Source organism: Anguilla anguilla, chromosome 5 (genome assembly GCF_013347855.1).
Source record: "Anguilla anguilla isolate fAngAng1 chromosome 5, fAngAng1.pri, whole genome shotgun sequence".
NCBI classification, from domain to species: Eukaryota; Metazoa; Chordata; class Actinopteri; order Anguilliformes; family Anguillidae; genus Anguilla; species Anguilla anguilla.
In genome coordinates, this window is record NC_049205.1 from 18,929,987 (window position 1) to 18,951,810 (window position 21,824).

General features: G+C 47.5%; 1 protein-coding gene across 2 annotated transcripts in view; it reads left to right on the top strand.

Annotated features, from left to right (window-relative positions):
• Nucleotides 1–21,824, top strand: part of cdh13 (cadherin 13, H-cadherin (heart)) — a 453,601-nt gene that overhangs the window by 215,814 nt on the left and 215,963 nt on the right. For both annotated transcript variants that reach the window (XM_035419934.1, XM_035419933.1), the window contains one exon: nucleotides 11,624–11,768. In XM_035419934.1, the coding sequence (XP_035275825.1) occupies nucleotides 11,624–11,768 (145 nt within the window). The remainder of the gene's footprint in view (nucleotides 1–11,623; nucleotides 11,769–21,824) is intronic.

The window sequence follows — 21,824 nt, forward strand, 5'->3', positions numbered from 1 at the left end:
CTTTCCCCCCCCTCCCCCCCCCCCCCCCCCTTTGTTTCATCTCGTAGATCCGAAAACAGGAAGGGAAGAAAAATCTAGAACGTTAATTAATGGTGCGGGGCGGCATCCGCCAGGAGTTTTTTTTTTTTTTTTTTTTTCCCCGCCGAGATAAATAATTTAGTTCATAAGCATACATATTCATGATGACAGCGAAGATTAACGAGGCTTTTAAATCACCATTACCGCGGGTTATTTAATCACTGGGCGCCAGGCGACCTGGAGACCGGACTGCGGATCCAGAATGCGGCCATTCGGGTGGGGTGGGGTGGGGGGGGGGGTGAATTAGAAGCAGGCTGCTGGAGGGTCCCCACGCCAGAGGGTCGCGTCGCTGTGAAGCAGAGACCGGACGGGCTGCAGGCTGCGGTCTCTGAGGAGCCCACGCTGCTGTTTTATCCCTGAGCAGCTTCTCCAGACGTGTTTGTTCCGGCGAGACGAACGTAGCCGCAGAAGTGGAGAACGTGCATAACTATCAGCTGCATTAGCTGCTGTGGTCAGGGCTGGCACCAACAGGCCGCTCTATCTGGGTGTATGTATTCCCCTTGCGGAGTTCAGCGAGGTGAACATTTTCGTGTGAAAGGCCTCTCCAGACTGTGACCCCTCTGGAAGCAGTAAGACTGCAGTTAGCTCCCTTGGTTGAGGACCTTGGCTGAGTGCCCCTCTTCTGTTGCGGAGTGCCCTGCTGTGGCTGTGGTTTGACACCCACAGAAGACCTGGCTCTGTCGTGCTGACACCGTGGAATGAAACCTGCTCTCTGCCTCACAAGTCAGGTTCCCTTAGGGTTCTGCTGGGCGCCGCACAGTGAAACGCTGTATGTAAATTCAACTCTTAAGTTTATATGAGTCCAGCTGGTATTTTATGTATTCCATCAGAGTAAAATGCACAAATGAGTTGATTTAATGGCTGCTGTGTTACCAGACCACCCTACTCACTGGCATTGGCTGTAATGGCTACCCTTCACTCAAAAGAAATTACTGTATATCTCTACTTTGACATTCATATCCATCAAATGAAGCACTTAGCTCGCTAATTTCAGCGAGCTAGCTGCAGTACGTATGCGGTTGTTTAGGCGTATGTGAGACGTCTTTGAAGTCTATGTGCAAACACATGCCAGTCTACGTGGTTATTAGACGGCGGGTCAAAGAAAACGCATTCGCTCGGAATGCGTGGGCTGGGACGGATCGGCAGCACTCCGGCGCTGACTCAAGATCAGGCCTCCTTTGTCCGCGTCCTCACTTTATCCATTATGAGGCGAAGCACCGCACTGACCTGAGATCAGCACTCCTCCTCTACAGGCTCTGGTCTGCTGAAGTATGTTCGGTGCTGAATGAACAGTACCCGTTGTGTACGGTGGTCAAAAACTAGGTACAGTACACGGTGTAAATTCCATTGTGAAATCTACTCTGATAGAATACATTTTACTCCTATAGATTAGGTTCACCCAGCTTGGACTCATACAAAGTAAATGTTGTTGGAGTTTAATTAACTCTGAACATGCTACCGTGTGATACTGGTTAGCGCTAACGCATCCATACAGGTGATAGCCGTATGCCACTATAAACGGGAGGAGATGAAGCTTTTCACCTGAAGGAACAGTGAGGCGGTGTGTACGGGAGCCTGGAGCAGTTTGCTCGTTACTCGGATACCCAGCTGTCAGTCACTGAGGCTGTTCCTAGCTTTGTGTCTTCAGCTTTGTTTGGTAATTGTGCCATTTGACCTGTGCTCTGTAATTGGGGGAGGATTGAGAACGTTGCGCTCGTCCTGTCATCGTGAGGGATTACGGGCCCTGCTGGAGGGGCTCACACTCCGACTTTAATTAGGCGCTTTGCTTCGCCGTCTCCGTCTCCGTCTCTCTCTCTCTCCCTTTCCGAATTACAATGTTATTTTCCTGTCCTGCGTGTCGTAAGACGCTTCTCCCTTTATTGCGCTCCCTTCTAATCCGGATATTCTTGTCAGCGGCTCCTTAAAACTGAAAAAGCGCTGTCCCCGATTCGGCGGGGGAGCCGGGCGGGGAGAGACGAGTCCGACCGCCTAGCTCCGCCGTCGCGCGCCGGGCCGGGTGGAGAGAGAGCGGAGAGAGAGAGAGAGAGCGGGACTCCTGGCGGTCTTCAGGCTCCGGAGCGGCCATTTTGAAATCCTGGAGGGCCGCAGCTCCCGCGCACTTTCTGCGCGTCTGACCGCTAAAAGCGCTTGGGCGCGGGGGACTCTTTTAATCGATCGGCTAAACTGTCCAGTCCACACATTTCTTTTTTTTTTTTTTTTCGTTTCGTTTCCGGCGACTTAATTGGCCGCTGACTGACAGGCTGCCGGGGAAAAGTGCAGACGCCGCCGCCGCCGACCCGTCCAGGACCGCGGTTTTAAGGAGCGCGCCCTCCCCGGGGAGGAGGGAGGAGGACGGAGGGGCTGAAAACACAAACAGAGCCAGCACAAAACGTTATTGGGACATTTTACAACGCGGCAGTAAAGCTGGGGTGAGCAACACGGTTATGGCGAAGTTTTACGACCTTTCTTTCTTCCTCTTTTTTATCACCCCCGATTCAGAACTTTCCACACGTTGTAAATTGGACCAGATCACTGTCCCGCAGGGTGGAAAAAAAAAAATAAACAATATCAAGAATGTTTTGTGACCCACAAAAAAATCATGAAAACACCATTTTTCGCCAACTTTTTAAAGCGACAGCAGTCCGTAAGGACAGTGACACATTTTTTAAAGTTTTGGCTCTGTACTCCACCACATTGGATTTGAAATGAAAAACTGGATATGAGGTTAAGCTTTAATTTGAGGGTATTTACATCCATATCAGGTGATACTTTTTATTCACAGTCCCCTTTTTTAGGGGAGCAAAAGTCATTGTAATTGGAAAATTGGCTGCTCAGCTGTTTCTTGGCCAGCTGTGTGTCTTTATGTCAAAAACCCTTTTCAACAAAACAGATCAAGAACACTCTACAGGATGTAGGTAGATGAGTGTGATGTAGGTAGATGTAGATGTGTCAAAGACCTCCATAATGATAAGACTACACCAGAATAACCTCAGAGGGTTCAGATGAAAACCATTGGTAAGCTTTAAGAACAGAATGGCCAAGTTAGAGTTTGCTAAAAAAAAAGAAGAAAAAGGTACATAAAATAATGTTCTGCTCTGGAGCAAAGTCTTATGGACAGATGAGATGTGTATTAATCGGAATTTGGAAGAGCAAAGTATGGAAAAAGAAAGGAACTGTGCATAATCTAAAGCACCCTCCATCTGTGGAGGTAGTGTTATGGCTTAAGCATGTATGGCTGCCACTGGAACTGGCTCACTCGTCTTAATTGATGGCATGACTGCAGACAGCAGCAGCAGGATGAATTCTGAAGTGTACAGAAACATCTTATCTGCTCAGATCCAGCCAAATGTCTCAGAACTCATTGGATGGCACTTCACTTTACAGCAGTGACCCCAAACACACAAGTTTTTCAGGACCAAAAAGTGTAATTTTCTCGACCGTCCAAGTCAATCAGATGTCTTGAATCCAAATGAACATGCATTTCACTGGCTGAAGACAAGACTGAAGGCAAAATGCCCTAGAAACAAACGGGAACTGAAAATGGCTGTGGTACGGGCCTGGCAGAGCATCACCGGGGAAGATACCCAGCACGCGGTGATGTCTCTGGGTCCCTGAGATGCATTTGAAGAACTCTCTTCATATCGTCGACCCGTTCAAGAAAACAGCGAAACAGTTGCCCGAGGCTAGCATTGTGCCACGAGTCAATCTCCAGCTCGTGTTCATGGGAAATCAGCAGATTCATGGAGCTTTCCCAGCCAGACTGATTGAATCAGCAAAACTGATCTGATGACCAGCTGACACAAACACTACTGTCTCGGCACTGGGGAAATGTGACAACTCCGCCACCGCTCTGTGTGAAGCAGGGGTGCGGAACTCCAGTCCCGGGGGGGGGGGGGGGGGGGGGGTGGTTGGGGTTGGAAGGGGGGGGGGGGGGCTGTGGGTCTTTGGTCGGTGGAGACCTTCTGCCAGTCACAGGCTCGAACACAATGCAAATGAGCAAACACTCTTACCCTACAGGCAGAAGCTGTGCGCCCTGATGTAGATTATTAAAGTGCTACACTGCAGCCGGCTCTGCGTATTTTCCTCAGATGAGACAGGAAAGAAGTCCTGAGTAATTTTTAATAACTCGCAAAGTTGGTTCCCGACCCTCTAATAAACACGGTGTAAACGAGCCCGGGTGTTAATTTGTGCTGTGACAGGCAGCGATGTGTGCTGTGTGTAATTTTCTCCCCGCTCAGCATTTAATAAGTAATTTTCCCCCAAATTAAATCACTAGCTCCTATTACACACATACCAATTTTCAACTTGAGAAAATGTTCCGATTGATGTGCTGTAGAAATTGCCACCCCCTCATTTTCATAACAAGGAAACAGCTCTGTTTGCGACCGGCGCGACCCGAACCCGGACCTCATCTCCGCGTTTGTTGAGACCGGCGCTAACCGACACAGACCTGCCGCGAATCGGTTGCCGAAACAAGGCGCTTTTTGTTTTTTTTTATTTTCACGCGTGGATAGTCAGACAAACAGCGGAGCCGATGTGAAGCGGAATCTGATTGGGGCCAGTCTAACCATGGCCTCGGCTTTGTCTGCGATGACCGCTTCCATTACCTCACATCCCGCTTCCTGTGTTTGACTCTCACCCCAGGGCAACGTGCGTATTTAAAAGCATCAATTATCAGACGTTGCCCAAATGAGAATCAACGTTTCATTCCGTTAAATAGGATGATTATTATAGATCTGTTTTCCCGTCGATGTAAATTCATGTAATTGTGTGTTTGTGTGTGTGTGTGCGCGAGCGTGCGTGTGTGTGTACTGTATGCGTGTGCGTGTCTGTATGTATGTATGTGTGTGTTTGTGTGCGAGTGTGTGCGTGCGTGCGTGTACGCGTGTGTGCGTGCGAGTGTGTGCGTTTGTGTGTCCGTTCCTTAAAAATCCCTTTAATGAAATATCGCACAGCAGCTTTGATCGTTGTGCTTCCTCGTGTGTGCTTCCTCATGTGTGCTTCCGATGAGCGCGGTTAATGTGTGGGACGGCGGTACGAGCCGCTCGCTCCCCCCCCCCCCCCCCCCCCCCCCGCTGCGGGGCTCCGAGGTCTCCCTCTCTTTGATCCTAACGGAAAGTCTCTGTGACCCTGGCCGCCGATCCGCCGGCCCGGTCTGTTTGAATTTATCTGCCGAAGAGGGCACAGGTGTGTGTCCTGTCACTTTCTGTCACCCCGTCAAAACCTTACATCCTCACCTTCTCACCCCCCCCCCCCCCCCCCCCGGTGCTGCCGTTACTCATCGACCCACAGCGCCGTTTCAAACTTTTAACAGTTTTTTTTTTTCCCTGAGATTGATTGGCTGGTGGCTAATGTGCACACGGCGGGCCGATAACAGGGGACCGCTGGGTAATGTAGTGTAAGAAACGCTGAACTGGAAAGTACGCGTCGCCGGTGGCAAATGTTAATCACGGGGGGGCACGCTGGGTTACGTCGCGTGGGATGATGAACGCGGGAGCGTGCTGGGTAGTGTTGAGTAGGCAAGCCGGAGAGGGGGATACGCGAGGGAATGTGAGGGAGCTGCCGAACTGCTCACGCTTTGATGTAGCGGCAGTGTTCATCAGAGAAACATTAATCCTCAACACTCATAAATCATAAAATCACGAGATCATATAGTGAATAGTTTTCTTACAGAATACAAGAGCTTGGATTCAATCGAAAGCTCTCTCAGATTTAGTGTTCTGTGCGCTTATGTGTATGTTAAAAAAAATTGTAACATTACAACAGTTGTACAGTATACAATATATACAAATACACCCTCTGGTCATGGATCTGATCATTTTTCTTGATTAGGAAACACTGAATTTTTAATCCTAAATGCCTCTGTGGCCACTAGAATTTGGCCCGATTGATGAACATTCTCTCCCATTATTTCCCATTACTGTCAAAAAGAACTAAAGTTCTTGATGTGTGCACCTATGACATGCCCAGATATTGAAATTATTGAAATTGAAATCCTCTGCCTCTGGTGTACAAATTTAAGGTCTTGAAAATGTGTATCACGATTAAGAAGGGAACAAAAGAGCATCCCCAATCGCATTTTAATCCAGGAAGGTTTTTGTGTACAATAATACGTTTTGGTTTATTTCAGAATTGTCTGAAGAGCTGGAAGGTCAGTCGTAGAGCAAGTGGTATGGATAATTAATGGTGTACAGTATGTAGTTGTTTTGATTATATGTAAAAGAAATTTGAAGCGATGCATTGCTTTTGATACCCGGAGTTGGCATAAATAATATATAATGTGTCGATGAATAATTGATGCTCGTGCCAGGGGCTGCAGGCGAACGTGGTCTGGTTTTATAAACCTTGTTTTCTTTGGTCCCAATCTGGACCGTAACTCACGTTGTGATGAGCAGTAAAGCGGGGACACGGGGAAGAGAGGAGCAGACGTGAGGACAGACAGAACGCACTGAAAACCCAGCTGTGAGCCGTCCGCTGACCTACCAGCCCGACAGCGCTGCGCCTCGCTCACCGCTTTCTCTCGCTGAGTGTGTGTGTGTGGGGAGGGGTGTGTGTGTGTGTGCGCGCACGTGTGTGTGTGTGTGTGTGTGTGTGTGTATGTGTGGGGGGGGGGGGTGTGTGAGTGTGTGTGTGTGTGTGTGTGTGTGTGTTTCTGTGGGTGTGTGTGCATGCATGTGTGTTTGTGTGTGTGTGTGTGTGTGTGTGTGTGAGTGTGTGTGGGGTGGGGGTGTGTGAGTGTGTTCCTGTGGGTGTGTGTGTACATGTGTGTTTGCGTGTGTGTGTTGTGGGTGCGTGTGTGTTCATGGGTGTATGTGTGTGTGTGTTTCTGTGAGTGTGTGTGTGTAGTGTATGTGTGTAGGTTTGGAGGTGTGTGTATGTGTACAGTATGTGTGTTTCTGTGAATGTGTGTGTAGTGTATGTGTGTAGGTTTGGAGGTGTGTGTATGTGTTTCTGTGAGTGTGTGTGTGTAGTGTATGTGTGCAGGTTTGGAGGTGTGTGTATGTGTTTCTGTGAGTGTGTGTGTGTAGTGTATGTGTGTAGGTTTGGAGGTGTGTGTATGTGTACAGTATGTGTGTTTTTGTGCATCCACATTTTTAGACTGTAAAAATAGCCTCAAAAATGAATATGCTTCTTGCAAAAGGTGACCATTTCTATTTTACATCGTAAAATCTGTAAAAGCTGCCAAATGTGAAATTGTGTCTTAGAGATGACTTCAATGGAAGCCAAATTATGCCCTGACATTGTGAAACTCTGAGAGGTCTGCATCTGAAAACAAACCTGCATCTGTTGATGTAGCTCAGAGAGCTGTTTGAGAGTAAGTCCGCCCCACTGTATGTGTTCTGGGGGAAGAGAGTGATATGAAGTGCACTTTACTATAATATCTGGTGTGATTTTATGAGATTAATTGCCCTTGACTGTACTGGATGAGGTGTTTGTTTGTGAGTAATTGCCTTTTAAATTATATTCTGATGGATTAGTGCATGGGTAAGTGTGCCTGACTGTCACTTCTGAGAGTACTGTCCGTAAGTGCACTCAACCCTCCATTCTTAGGGAATAATGTTTGAATAAGTGCACTCGATAGTACTTTCCGTGGGATTAGAGTATAAGTAAGTGCAACTGAGTGCATTCTTGGGGAGGAATGCCAGGAAATGCACTTTACGGGCGCATTCTGAAGGACTAGTGCTCGAGTGAGTGCACTTAAATGTACATTCTGAGGGCTTAGTGTGAGAGGAAATGAGCTTAATTGTGTATTCCGAGGACAGAGTGAAGGTAAGTGCTCTCGAACGGGAGCATAAACACTCCACAGGTAACGTGGAAAAAAAGCGCCAGGCTTCTGCGGAGACGCTCCGGCTTCTGTAGCGAGATCAAAGGTGCGCTCTTGGGCGAGTGGGCGGGCGGGGCTGGGGGAGGAGAGGGGAGGCGGGGGGCGGGGGGGGGGGGGGGGGGGAGTGGCTGTTTGAAGTCTGGCGCCGCAGCACAATCCTCCTCAACCTCAGGATCTCTCACAACCGCCATCTCGCCGCTGAGTTTTTTTTTCCTGCCGATTAAAACGCGTCTCTTTCGCGCTTTGGAACGGAACGGGGCGTTCGCCTTATTTCGACGTTCCGAGTTCCCTCCCGCTCGGCGTCCTCGGCGCGGCGCGCGTCTGCGGGAGACGCTCGTCTCTCGCTGTGGGTTTGCGTCCCTTCGTTTAACGGAGGTTCGCGTCTTTATGTCTACAGTAATCTCATCCATGTCCTGGCTTTGGGAGTAATGCGAGCGGAAGTAAAAACTCGGTCTCGCAAACGCTGCATTTGCAGAAGTTGAGCGCATGGCGTAAAATACAGTTCCATCACGGCGTCTGACTCTTGACAGTGCACAGAGTCAGCCGCCACGGGTGTGTTATTCCTTCATGATTAATAAGAGCATCAAAGTTTAATTATGAGAAAGATCGAATCGTGTTAAACGTGGTATTAATATGAAATCAGTTAGCTTCATTTTTCACATCACAGCGAAAAAAGATGTTTGGAAATAAGTTTGTCGGCAAGTGGGAATTCTGTCTTTAATTCAGCTGTTTCAACAGTCGATGCCCTTGCTTAATATTTCGTCCTCTGAAATATCAATACGAGTGGTACTGTATTGCATGCTAACACAGCAAGATGAAGACAAAGTATCACACGTCGAAGGTTGTAGGTGTACTACCTTCAAAACACCAGACCTAAAGACATGAAAAAAATGAAATGAGCTAATCACAAAAGATATTATTAAGAGAGTATCAAACCACAGATTTTCTGTCCCAAGGAATTATAAAAATTTCCATTACCTGAAGTGACTCTAAGTTGTTGAAAGCAGAGCTAAGCACCATCATATAATCAAAAAAGTTATGTTAGGAGATAATTCAGCTTAGCTATTGAACGCCAAACCAAAAAGTTGAATGTTCTTCAACATGTGTGGGGGTGAGTGTGTGGGATTTGTCCATCTCTGTCCTTAACTGGCTGTTCAGTCTGAGCTGCAGGGAGTAGCTCCGCCCCCCCCCCCCCCCCCACCCCCCTCAAACCCCCTCAGCATCACTCCTCCCCTGTTTGTCCGATAATCTGCACCTGCAGAAGCAGATGGAGGAGGACAGAAGGCAGGGAGGCAGGGAGGCATGGAGCGCGCCTGTGCCTGCTCAGCCTCAGGCAGGAAACGCCAGACTATCCCCCCCACGGCAGTACAGGGGTGCAGTGCCCCCTAATGGCGGGAAAACAGACGCGACGGTGCCCGGCGGTGCCTCCCCCCGCCGGGCCCCCGTTACAGAAGCAGGACTCCGCGCGATCGGGAAGAGCACGAAGTTAACCGCCGCGATTTCACCTCGGCGAGGCCGCGGTCTGGCGGCCGTAGGGGGAAAAAAGCGCTCTTTGCGATTTCGGCGTCACGCGCGCCGAGCCTCGGGGCCCGTTCTTCTCGCGCGGCGGAAGCGAAGGAGGTGCTTCGTTTGTTTGTTTGCGCCGCGTCTCCCGGATCCCTCTCGGAGCCCCTGTGCGCCGCTCCCCGGGTGCATTAGCAGGGAGAGGGAGTGTGTGAATGAGAGAGGGGGAGCTCTACACAGGCCCGGGGGGGCTGCTGGGGGGGTCTCAGAGGGACAGAGGCACCGAGCCGTGAGGCAGGTGCGAGCAGATTGCCGTCCCCCTGTCCCAGGCTGCTCTACGCGGCCCCCGATAAGGGCCCCCCCTCGCCGGCTTTAGGGAGTCTCGGGAGTCGCAGCGAAGATGAGACAAAGACGTCCGGAATGAGGAGACAAACGGACAAAAGCTGGCAGCTCCTGGAGGACCAGGTGCTGAGAGAGAAAGAAAGAGGGAGGGAAAGAGGCTAGCCAAAGTGACTGTGACTGAAGGAGTAACACTATATCAGACTGGAGTTATTATTATTATTATTATTATTATTATTATTATTATTATTATTATTATTATACCATTTTTAAAACTACCAAAAGTACTTTTGTATAAAGTAAACAATCAAATTATTAAAAAAATAATAAAATAGGTAAAATAACAAAAGATATAAAAATAAAATAAGTCTAAAGCCTATTTTAGTCATTTAAAAAATGAAATGGCTATTAATAAATCTGCTGCAGTAAGATAGTAGTTTTGAGGTCCAGTGGGGGGTGGGCGGGGGGGGGGGCGGGGGGGGGCGTGGGTAGGGTGGGGGTTTTAAATTGCAGCGCGTCCCTTTTATTTGCGATGTATGGGGGTAAACTGTCGGTCAATGTGTCTCATAAGACTGTTGAAGTCTGGAACTGCTACCTGAGAACCCGATTGGTTCAGCCCACCCTTGCAATGGTTCCAAATAATTGCAGACCGTGGGTGATATAATTTCACTCATAATGCACGGCTGCAAGTGTTTCAGTTGGTTGAAATGCATTTATTTCTTTATTTTCAGGAGGCTGTAAGCCATCTCAGCTTCATTTTGGAGAAAATAAGATAGTTTTCTTTACCGATCTCCTCTCTAAGTACCTCACTGCCTGTAGGCTGGGGGGAGATTGCAGGTGCGGGGACGTAGATATAGAACTCCTAGAATTGCTGCTGTGTTTCTTTCAACACGTCGAAACACTGTGTCCCAAGTCAGCGTTCACCCAAGGCTGGCCTACAGTTAGCTGTACAGTCTCTGTCCTTTTAAAAAAAATGAATTTCACTGCAGCAAGAAAACAAACAAACAAACAAACAAACAAAACCTTTAGAATGTTAATTAGGATATGAGCTGAGATACAATTTCATTTTCTTAAGTGTTGTACAGTGCCACCTGCGCATACTGTGCCTTAAACATTTGTGTATCCTGGATGAACATTTATCATATGTTGAATGTGCCAAATATGGGTTGGAGGGTTGCCTGTTCCCTTCTGTTTCTGAACTGTCATCATGTGCTCAACCTGCTACCTCCAGCTAACTCCCAAAGCTAGAGAAGCCTTCATAGACTTTACAGATAGTAGCCTTGCTGACAGGTATACACACAGCTGAGGCTGATTGTAGCATAGGCTTTGCTGTTGAACTGTTGAACTGTTTGAATTTTTATGTTTTTTTTTCATTTATTTTATTTTATTTTTTTGTTTGATTTTTGTTAGTTTTACCACTATAACACAGAAGAAATGGCTGTTGGCCAATTTTCTTCTTTTTTGTAATCTTGTCATATCCTTCTTCTAATCCACACGGAAGCCTCCCCTGATATGGGCAGATTGTTTCTCTTATTCTCCATTCCCATGTGTGGTGTGAAATTTCACATTGCTGTTATTATCTCAAGGCACAAACTCAGCCAGGATTGTACATCCCTGGAGGAGAATTTATCATTCTTATAAGATGGTGTCTGTGAGTGTGTGTGTGTATGGTGTGTGTGTGTGTGTGTGTGTGTGTATGGTGTGTGTCTGTGTCTTTTTTGCCCTCATGGTACCACCGGTCTGGTATATAGACTTGTTTGGTCCCCACAAGTCTAAAGCTGTGCCTCATTGAGGAACGGATCAACCCTACGTGGTCTTACCGTGACCTCTAACCTTAAACCCCTGACCCCTCCCCCTTCGTGTGCATCCCATTTACAGTTGCAAGTGTCCACCACAGACCCTACTGGGAAGACCGTGGAGGGACCGGTCTCACTGGACGTGTCGGTGATCGACCAGAACGATAACCGCCCCATCTTCAGCGAGACGCGATACGCGGGGGAGGTTCTGGAAGGTTCTCCCACAGGTAAGGGTCAGCACTCCCTTCATTTCCAGGCCCGCAGATTTGCCTCATGATGACGATCGGGGTGATTTTTAAGTCGCTGGGTCGCATTTTGAAAGCTCTGTGGTCCCCTGCTGGATCCTTCGGTGGTTCCTCTGGTGGTACGGGAGTAATAATGATCAGTCTGGATGCCTCTCTGCATTGGCGCCCCCCAGTGGTGGAATTAACTTCCAGCGGTGGCCAGAGCACAAGTATCGCTGTCAATTTTCCAGCGCTGACTAACGAGAGAGAGAGAAAAAAAAAAAGAACAAGACATGGCTCTTCTCCCATCCCCACCGCCTAGTACTCCAATCAGACGTAATTAATTCAGGCTTTTTATAGCGCTGGTTGTTTGTCTGTATATATTTATGATCGGTGTCATGTCTCTGCGCTGGCACAGTTAACCTGTATCTCGTGCTATAGCGGAGCACGCCGTTGCTCAGGTAACTCCGGCGGACGTGCTTACGCTCCGTTCAGCTTTAAGTGGCCGCGGACGAGAGAGCGTGCGCTAAACGGATGCGACGCGGTGCTAATCCGGAGACGGCCGCCATGGCGCTCCTCGCCCCCCTTGGGGGTTTCGGCGGTAAAGGGCGGAGCCCGGGAAGAGGGGCAATCCCGGCACGAGCCTCTTTTCCCAGAAAAGAGCTTCGTCGAACCGGTTTTCAACCGGCGCGACCGGAACGTTCTTCGGAGTCACCTCCGTCTCTTCCGCTCGGTTTGGCGAGCGGGGGGAGATGTCCGGCCCTCCGTCAGCCGGGTCGGGCGGGGGTGCGGGCGACGGCGACCTGAGATGAGTCATGGGCATCCGCCCCGCCCCCAACCGCGAAACACTTTCACATCCCTGAGAAAGATTATAAATAAATGCCACTGGCCTTTTTATTCATTGAGTGCTAAGAAGGAATGTGTCTTTACTTTTTTATCTTCTCTTGTGGAAAGCATATTTCTGTGGAAAGCATATTTTCTGAAGGCTGGGAAAGACAGACAGCATTCCGACAGGAATCAGAATCTAGTTGCCAGATGGTCCATTTTGGTTTATTTCAAAGTTTTTTTTTTCCATTTCGGAGTGTGGTTGGGATCATGTCTGTTAATCTCATTTCAATTAGGTCAATTCAGGGAAGGAATTAAAATTCAAAGCATGGATGGACAAATGTCATAATGTTCTGTGAAAATCCTTCAGTTCATGAATTTAATTTGGGATTATTTCCTGAATTGATCGAATTGAAATAGAATTGACCCCGAGTCTCACGGAGAGTATCAGGCTATATGAGTACTTTAAAAATTATAAATAAGCGTAACCTTTTAAAGGCCACCATAATCTCTGCTGAATGGGAAATATCTGAATTAAGATTGCTGGCCAAAATTCTAACACAATGCCACATTCATGCCAGCACATTGTACAATAAGTTATACATAAATGCGATGGGCCTTTTGCCTAAAGATCCATTTTTCCATTGTATGTTTATAACAGTATTAATTAAGTTAAGGAAAAATGACATTTATCACTATGGAAAAATGTGTAATTTTGGTTGCTGATGTACGGATTCCTATGTCACTCCCTTCCTTCATTGTATAAGCATACATAATTATATATATTTAATTTCAGTTATTTTACAAATTATAGTGATTAACAGTAATATATATTGAGTTAACAGTCAAAACCGTCACTGGCATTAAGTGTTTAGTGATCTTTCTTGTGACTTTTCACGGGTAGGGTGACAGTCATACGTTCTTCTAAAAATGAAACTCCTCAGTTTGTCTGATAAATGGTTGATTTCTCAGAAGGGAGCTAGTCAGCCAGTATGCTTGAGTGTTGTAACCAAACATAACTGCAGGAAGTGTCTTTAATCCTGTTATTTTACACACAAATCTTTGCCTGAACGTTACCACCGGGCTCATCCCTGTGGTCACCATGGCAACGGGTAGAACGTCAGCACTGTGGTGTTAATTCTGTTAGAAATGTCCACAATCCCCCAAGAATGTTCCCACTGAAATCACAATCAAGCCAAGTTTGAGACAATCTCATTATTGAAGGGACCTCAGTTTTAGTGAGGGGTGTGTACAGCGGTGTCATTTTGAGCGATACTCCTATCTTTCCGTGCTTGTTCTTGTTTTTGCAATCTAATAAATCACAAAGGAAGCAAAAGCCTTTAAAAGTCAATGAAATACAACGTTTGCCTTGAGCTGCAGAAATGAAAAAGCGATTGGTGTACCTGCATGCCGCTCATACGCAAACAAACTTCCTGCCAAGACCCTTTATCCCAACCAAAGTCTTGCCCCCCCACCCCCTCCCCAAATCAGAGTACATATTCAAACAATCAGGGATGGGATAAAAACCAGCTTGCATCTCTCTACTGCCAGAAAAGAACAAGATCAACGGCCATCATCTCATTCTTTAACTCGCCCTTTAACTCGTTTTCTTTCAGTTTGACATGTTTAGCTTCTTTGCGTAAATGGCAGAAGCCTTTTAGAAGACCACAACAGTCGTTTGTCGTTCCTCTTCTGACAATACCGGAGAGGCTGACACGCCCCACGCGGCCCGGAGAGCCGTTTCGCGGTTGGCTGCCTGGCGGTGATGTCATCGCCTGGCAGGTCACGCGGCCGCTAGCTGAGGCTGAGGCCGACAGACACGAGTAGCGGAGCCCCGATTGAAGTGGAAGAGAACGCGGCACAACAGCAGTGAAGCGACCGTCTCCAATCAGGTTAACGCTCGCCTTTGCATCAATAGGCGCTTCCTCGATGAGCAGATGACGAGGCGCCACCCCCTTCGGAGGTAGGGGAGGGAAAAGGCGGGATGGAAAAAAAAAGAGCCCCAACTGAATTGAGCAAAGCGGGTTTATCTAATTGCGAAGAGACGAAACCGAATTATCTTAACGGGCTTAACGACTTTACGGAAGGCCCTTCCCATCATGCCGAGCAAATCGGAGGAAAATATGAACTCCCACCAGACAGGGGGCTGGGTGGAGTTTTATTGCATTGCACAGCCTGCAGAAAGAGGGAAAGGGAGAGAGAGAGAGAGAGAGAGAGACAGAGAGAGAGAGAGAGGTATAGAGAGATAGAGAGAGAGGTATAGAGAGGTAGAGAAAAAGAGAGAATGGGAGAGAGAGACTGGGTGGGAGAGAAAAAGAGAATGGGAGAGATAGACAGAGAGGGAGAGGAAGAGAGAGGGGGAGAAAAAGAGAGAATGGGAGAGAGAGACTGGGTGGGAGAGAAAAAGAGAATGGGAGAGAGAGACAGGGAGGGAGAGAAAGAGAGAGGGGGAGAGAGAGGGGGAGGTATAGAGAGAGAGAGGTATAGAGAGGTAGAGAAAAAGAGAATGGGAGCGAGAGACAGGGAGGGAGAGAAAGAGAGAGGGGGAGAGAGTGTTTTGCGGGATTAGTCTAAGGACCCTGCTGAAGGCCGTAGCTGAGGGATAAGGTAATGTGTTTGAGCGGATAGGCCTTAAAGCCTCAGTGTGAGCGAACAGAGCTCCTCCCTTATGGAATGCATTCGCTTTCTGTCTTCCGCAGAACTGCGTGTCACCGAAATGAGCGTAGTTTTTTCTGTCATTCAGTAATAACTGAGCGATTAAAAAGAGTGATTTTTGCCCCCGATAATAAGTGGGGTGTTTCTGGGGGTTTCCATGCTATCCCTGTGTGTGTGTGTGTGTGTGTGTATGTGTGTGTCTGTGTGTGTGTGGTCATTCCACATCGGGAGTCGTGACTGACTCTGATATAGAAATATCTTTCTTGATCACACCTGCCCAGGATGGATATATGGTTCTGCTGCCCAGGCACGTCCCATGTGAAGAAATGAGTAAAACAGACACCCAGGTCCTCATAAGGCTGTAATAAAACAGGTCTCTTATGGGGACATCATCCCCTTGGGGCACTGAGAGGGGCTGAGTCGTTTTACAATGCTGGGTGTGCATTGTCTGTGTACAAATATCCTGTGGGACTGTGAGTTTCAGCTTCTGCCATGTTCTCTGTGTATGTGGTGTTTTTGTATATTTGCATATATGTTGTCATCTATGTGAATTTGTGTGTGTATGTGTAGTTGTATGTGTGTGTTCAATTGAATGTGTTTGTGTTTGTATATCAGTTCAGGCATGTATATCCATGGGTTTTTCAGTCTGAGTGGGTGTTTGTTGGGTCAGAATGAAGGTCCCCTCATTTTCCATCTAATATAATGAATCTTTCTCAAGATAGCCACTGCTTATCTGGCTGTCTGTAGTAGTTGATTCTGGTTGTCTTTCATGGTTGGTTAATATGCATTTGGTGGTTGTTTGCTAGTTGTCTTTAATGTGTAGGTTAATATGTATTCCCTGGTCATACATATTATCTTTAATTATAGGATGAGTTCTGCAATGGCAATTGCAGCTTATCTGTAATTGTATGTTCTGCTTATCTGTGATGGTAGGCGTTATTGTACCAGGGGGAGACGAAGAAAGATCGACGCTTCGTATCACAGCGGGTCCTGATGCTGTTTCTCAGGCAGTGCTGACAGCTGTCAATCAATCACTTGTCCTTAGCACGGAGTAATACAGGAGCTGTCAGGGAGCTGTGACAATGTCTCACGGTGAGTTTATGGAGTGATGTCTGATCTCTGGGTCAGTTATCATTATGCTAGTGGACAGCAGGACTGCTTTGGTCCATAATTCTTGTGTCTGTGTGATTTCTTCCTCTCTTTTTAAAATAATCTTATTTTTTGTTGTTTATTGGTGGCAGAGCAAGCCAGTTACAGGGACTCTCGTCTGGTAACTGATGTAGCGACAGACTGAGGCTTTGTGTTAGAGCTGAGCCTTTTAACGTGCCCAGTCATGCCTGTGTGTTTGTGTGTGTACATGTGTGTGGTGCGCTGTGTGTGTACATGTGTGTCTTAGGCCAGTCTCTAGCACTGAGGTCATTTGTCTTTTCCTGAATAAAATAGTGAAAAACATCTTTGACTGGTTGTGGGAAAGAAAGCAGATTCATTGCTATATTAGTTTCACAAAATCCTGCCCAGATAATTTGCACTTTTCTCTGAGCTGAGAGAAAATAATGTGTCTGCGTTTATGTACGCATCTGTGAGATTGTGTGTCTGTACAAGTGTGTGTATGTGCATGCGCATGTGTGTGTGCGTGCTTTTGTGTGTGTGTGTGTGTGTGTTGGTGAGTATGTGCCTGTGTATGTGTGCGTATGTGCATGTGTGTGTGTGTGTTTATGTGTGTGTGTGTGTGTGTGTTGGTGAGTATGTGCCTGTGTATGTGTGCGTATGTGCATGTGTGTGTGTGTGTTTATGTGTGCGTGTGTGTGTGTACGTATATGTGCTTGTGTGTGCGTGTGTTTGTGTGTGTGTGTGTGTGTGTGCATATGTGCTTGTGTGTGCGTGTGTTTGTGTGTGTGTATGTGCGTATACGTGCTTGTGTGTGTTTGTGTGTGTGTGTGTGTGTGCATATGTGCTTGTGTGTGCGTGTGTTTGTGTGTGTGTGTGTGTGTGTGCATATGTGCTTGTGTGTGCGTGTGTTTGTGTGTGTGTGCGTGTGTGTGTGTACGTATACGTGCTTGTGTGTGTGTGTGTCCCTTGGATGGAAACAGGCAGACATGCCCGTCACAGTTCAGTCTGTGCTCTGGGCTCCCGTAGATTAGTTGTTTAAGACACATTCTGCCCATTCGTGTGATCTGGCCTCATACAGAGCCACACCCCTTTCCCATCAATCACCTCCACCGCCATCTTCTCCAGTCTCCCATGCACACCTGCCCTTACCTCTACAGAGCATAGGTAAGGGAGAGCTGAGCATGCATGAGGTCACCAGGCTCAGAAAATAGGTGCAGAAATCGATACCTAATTGCCAGCAGCAGCAGTGTAGAGGCGGCGGGATTGATCTGAGAGAGAGGGAGCGAGATTGGGTAGGGGTGACACTAATGCTGGCAGGTAATTTGGAGCCGTAATGGTAGCTTGTCTGTTTCATTAGAATTTCCCCCGAGTGTCTGGGCCTTTCTGAGGCCGAGCTGTTTTCGGCAAAGGGTCATCAATCCCACAATGCCTTGTTATTTGGACTTCAATCCCACAATGTTGAATTTGGCTGTCAGTCTGAAAACGCTTTGTTATTTTGCTTGTCAATCCCAGAAATCCCTTGTTACTGCCCTAACAGATCTGTGAACTAGAACTTTTTCATCACTTCCTTATTTGAATAAGGGGGCTCTGCGCTCGGCAGGGGTGTGGAATGTATCTTGATTGGATGCACCTCGCTCAGTCCGGTGCTGCGTTTGATTGGTAGTTGTTTTTTTTTTTTTCGCAGAAGGGGCTGATGGGAACCAGAGCCCCAAGCTTGTCAAACACCTCCATTCTTTGAGCCCCGAGCATCACCTCCCCATTGTACTCTCTTTGAAATATTTTGAGAGGAGAGAAAGGTAGGGGAAAGAAACACCAATCACGCACACACACACACACACACACACACACACACACGCACACACACGCAAGCAGGCCCACCTCCTGCAGAGTGACAGATTCAGCGCGTCTGGGTTCTTGCCTTCTCGCACTGTAATTCAGAATTCACAGGCGGAAAGCAGGGCGCGCGGAGCGGTTTTTATAACAGTTAGGGAAATTGGCTCGAAATTCGGGGGTTGAAGGTTGAAATCCCAGGTGTTGTACCGCCGCAGCACTCCAGAGCAAAGCAATGCAAGCCCAATTGCTTGGGTAAAATATCCAGCTGAATAAACAGGGCATATGGGGAAACATGCAAGCTGTGTAAGTCAGTGGATAAGCGTGTCAGTGAAACGGCCAAATGTAAATGATCCACTGATGCACAGCTCCACTGCAAACAGCCTGGGCTCCTGGGCTCCTAGCGCAAGGTTACTCTATCTCTCTCTCTCTCACACACACACACACACACATGCACACACAAACAAACATAGACACTGACAGACACACCCACACACATGCGTGTGCACACATGAACACACACATGTGCACATGCACAAACACAAGCACATACAAACGCACACACACGTGCACGCACCCACACACACACACGCACGCACACACATGCAAACACACACACCCACGCAGACGCATGCGCAGACACGCACAAACCCACCCACATGTGCACACACACACACACACACACACACACCGTGATGCTGCTGTCACTTACCCACAGACTGTTTAATTTAAATGCCTCGCAGTGATTTATTGCAAACAAACATCCCGACCTATGCTGTCTCCAGCAGGTCATGTTTTACACATCTAAAAAAATGACTCCATTAATTTTTACCCCTGTCCATTTATCAGCCTTCTATGCACTCATCCAGGCATTCCTTTATTTCTCTTTTACTGCATGCAGTTCCCGTATTGGTCAATCTTTTGACTTTGCAGGCTCTGTTTCCAGACGTCTTTAAATAGCTGAAAATATGTTAATTTTATGCCCACTTTTGTTGTGTCCCAGCAGTGAGCAGTGTGGCGTGTGGCTGAGCACTGCGGCATTATGGATGAGCCTGACTCACACAGCACACGCTGAACCACTTTAATGAATCGTGGCAACCGCTGTGTATAAAAAGAAACACACACACTCACACGCGACGCGCGCGCACACACACACACACACACACACACACACACAAAGGCTCCTGTTTTCCCCACCTCTCTGACCCAGTTATAGAACTGTTTTCTCCTCCTCTGTGGTAGAAATACTTTCCCGCGCTTTCATCACCGCTGCGGCTGTATTTCCCCTTCTCTGCGGCTCTCTGACTCCCTCCTTTGAGTGCACTTTTGTTTATTTGTTTTGTTTAACCTTTATTTAACCAGGGTAGGCACACTGACGTTGTCACATCTCTTTTGCTGGCGAGCCCTGAAGTCCTACATGCCTTTGCATGTTCTCCCACGCAAAAACGCGGGGAGATCATGCAAACTCCACGCAGAGAGGATCCGGCCGGCCGGGTCTCGAACCCGGAGCCTCCTCGCGAGGCAGCAGCGCTAGGGCCGCACCGCCATGCCACCGCGCCGCTACATATTCTCCCCTCTTCACCCTCCGCATTCAGGCATCATCTAGCGCCGGTTATCTCTTCCCGCTCAGAAAGGGGAGGCGAACTCCGAATGAGACAAACTAATCTCTCCATCACCTTCCTCTCCTCCTACCACACACAACCCCCCCCCCCCCTCCACCCCCCACCTCCCTCCTCACAATCCCTCCCCCTCTCTCCGTGCAGAGCACCTCCATTTGGTTTATCTCCCCTCATTGTTTCGCTGGAACATTTCCAAAAGCAACCCCTGCCACCCCACCACTCAACAGATAACAATTTAAACCGAACTCCGTGTCCCATAACAGCCTTTTAAAAGGTTGCTATTGCGGTAAACGGGGTGAGATGGTTTCTGAGGAGATAAAAACCAGTGAAAAAAACGTGCCTGGTTTTGTTAGCGGTTTAAGTGACGCATGTTTTAATCAGAATAATGAGACCCACCCCCACTGCCCCCCCACCCCCCTGCCCCAAACCAATAAATAAATAAATAATCTGTGCATTCTAAGCAACCTGGCCTTACAGTTCCCTACTGTCAATTAAATACCTAAGGCTTCTGAATTCGTAACTCCAGAAGTGTGTTTTCGGCAATAAAATACCTTCAGCCACATTTTCCTGGAGCGTCAGATCAATGCTGCAGGATGGTAGCAAAGTGATCCCAGTAGGTCGTTTCTCTGCCTTCAGCAAGAGGTGGTTTAATACATTTATTTTTGGCTACAGACACACACTTCTAATGAACAAACACAGCTTGCGTCTTTTCTCTGTTTCTCTCTTCCTCCTCTCTCACTCCTCGCTTACAGAAATGGAAATACACCGCAAGTGTATTGAAATGAAACATATTATCAAGGTTTTGTGAGAATTGCCGCTGTCAGATATCGTAATATCTTTCTGAAAATACACCGCTGCGAAATATGTTTACCGTATTTTCAAAAAAAGTAGCCTGCAAATTTGTTATATTATATCTCTCTCTGTCTGTCACTCTCTCTTTCGTACACACACACACACTCTGTCTCTCTCTCCCACACATACACACACATGCACATTCACAGGCACACACACACACACACACACAAACAGCCATTCTCACCTATGCTGTCTCCAACAGGTCGTCTTGCACATAAACCTTAAACCTTCCAGAGGATGCATTACTTAAGGTTGCCTGACCTGTCTGGAGTAGTAATCGGTCCTCTGTGCAGGGGGGTCGCAGGTCAAGTAAACTGACAAGGGCCCCTGTTGCCCAGACAACACAGGGCCGATCCTGGATCAGCAGGCCGCCTCTCCTTCGCGCTCGTGGGAACAGTCATGGCCGCTTGTTCTCAGCACCCCCTGTCTGAATCAGTTCCGACGTCCTTAGTGGCCTGGATGATGTAGCCCAGAGGTAGGGAACACACTTTCTGGAATGCCAGTTGACCTGATGCAGTGAGGTTCTTTTATATATTTGATAGATTATGCTTGATGTCCACATGAAAATACACATCTTTCTGCATCAGCCGAGTTGTTTGCAATGGACAAGTATCTTTGTGTCTTTTGAGCAAGATTCTGAATAAGATCTGGAAATGTTTCCAGTTTGGAGCTACGCTCTTTGTGAAAACATGGAATCGAGACTACACCGGTTCAATTTTGTATTTTCAGTAAAACGTGTCACGCAGGCTCACTGGAATGTCTTCAGCTGTCGTTCGTGAGCTTATCAGTAAATGTAGCTCAATCAAATATGTGTTTTTATCAAAAGTGGATTTCAGACTCCAGTCCTGGACCGCCACAGTGTCTGCAGGATTATTTTATTTTAGTTTTTTTTGTGTGGATTCCTTTCAATCAGCAGCCAGGTAGGCTAAAGGCTAAGCCTTGGAAACCAGGTTTATCCAATCAGTGACTTGCAGTGCTGAAAAAAAAAACCAGCAGACACTGCGGCCCTCCAGGACTTAAATAAATATTTAATATCCCTAAATTATGATTCTGTGTGACGGCTTTCAGATGAATGGCCGGTGCCACCTGACCTGAATCGACTTATTAAAATTACATGATGTTTTAAAAAAGACTGAACAGAGATTGATAGTATTGTTTGTCTTTC